The sequence below is a fragment of the Rhodotorula toruloides genome, assembly GCF_000320785.1.
Source record: "Rhodotorula toruloides NP11 unplaced genomic scaffold Scaffold8, whole genome shotgun sequence".
NCBI lineage: Eukaryota > Fungi > Basidiomycota > Microbotryomycetes > Sporidiobolales > Sporidiobolaceae > Rhodotorula > Rhodotorula toruloides.
The window spans coordinates 44,010-44,427 of NW_015622968.1; the positions used below are offsets into that span (position 1 = coordinate 44,010).

Sequence of the window (418 nt, forward strand, 5' to 3'; positions counted from 1 at the left end):
GGCCGTACAAAACATCCCCCTGCATTGCATCCCCGCCTGCAACTCTCGCGCCGTATGCGAGATCGGACGCGCAGGCTCGGAACTTCTGAGACGGGCGAACAGGGTAGCGGCGAGCGGGAAAGCAACGTGTAAGTTCAATTCAGGTCTAGGATTAGCTGTACAACAGTGCCCTGATCGTCACAAGCGAGAGAGCAGAGCGACAGCACATCAAGCCGCGTCCGCCGGTTTCTCGCCGTCCTCCGCCGCCTGAGCCTCCTGCGCCTCCTGCTTCACCTCCACTTGCGGCTGCGTGCTTGGCGCCTCGATCGCAGGCGCCGTCTGTTTAGCGATCTCGGTCGCAGCGGGAGCGGGCGCCTCGGCCGCAGGAGCGACGGCACCGCTGGCGGCGGGAGTTGGCGCAGCGGAAGCCGGCAGGGCG

General features: G+C 65.8%; 1 protein-coding gene across 1 annotated transcript in view; it reads right to left on the bottom strand.

Annotated features, from left to right (window-relative positions):
- Nucleotides 1–207: 207 nt before the first annotated feature.
- The window catches only part of RHTO_07701 (Zn(2)-C6 transcription factor), a gene marked incomplete at both ends in the record, with an annotated part of 4,306 nt that continues 4,095 nt past the window's right edge, over nucleotides 208–418 (bottom strand). The window contains one exon of the mRNA XM_016421357.1: nucleotides 208–379. Within this exon, the coding sequence (XP_016273950.1) occupies nucleotides 208–379 (172 nt within the window). The remainder of the gene's footprint in view (nucleotides 380–418) is intronic.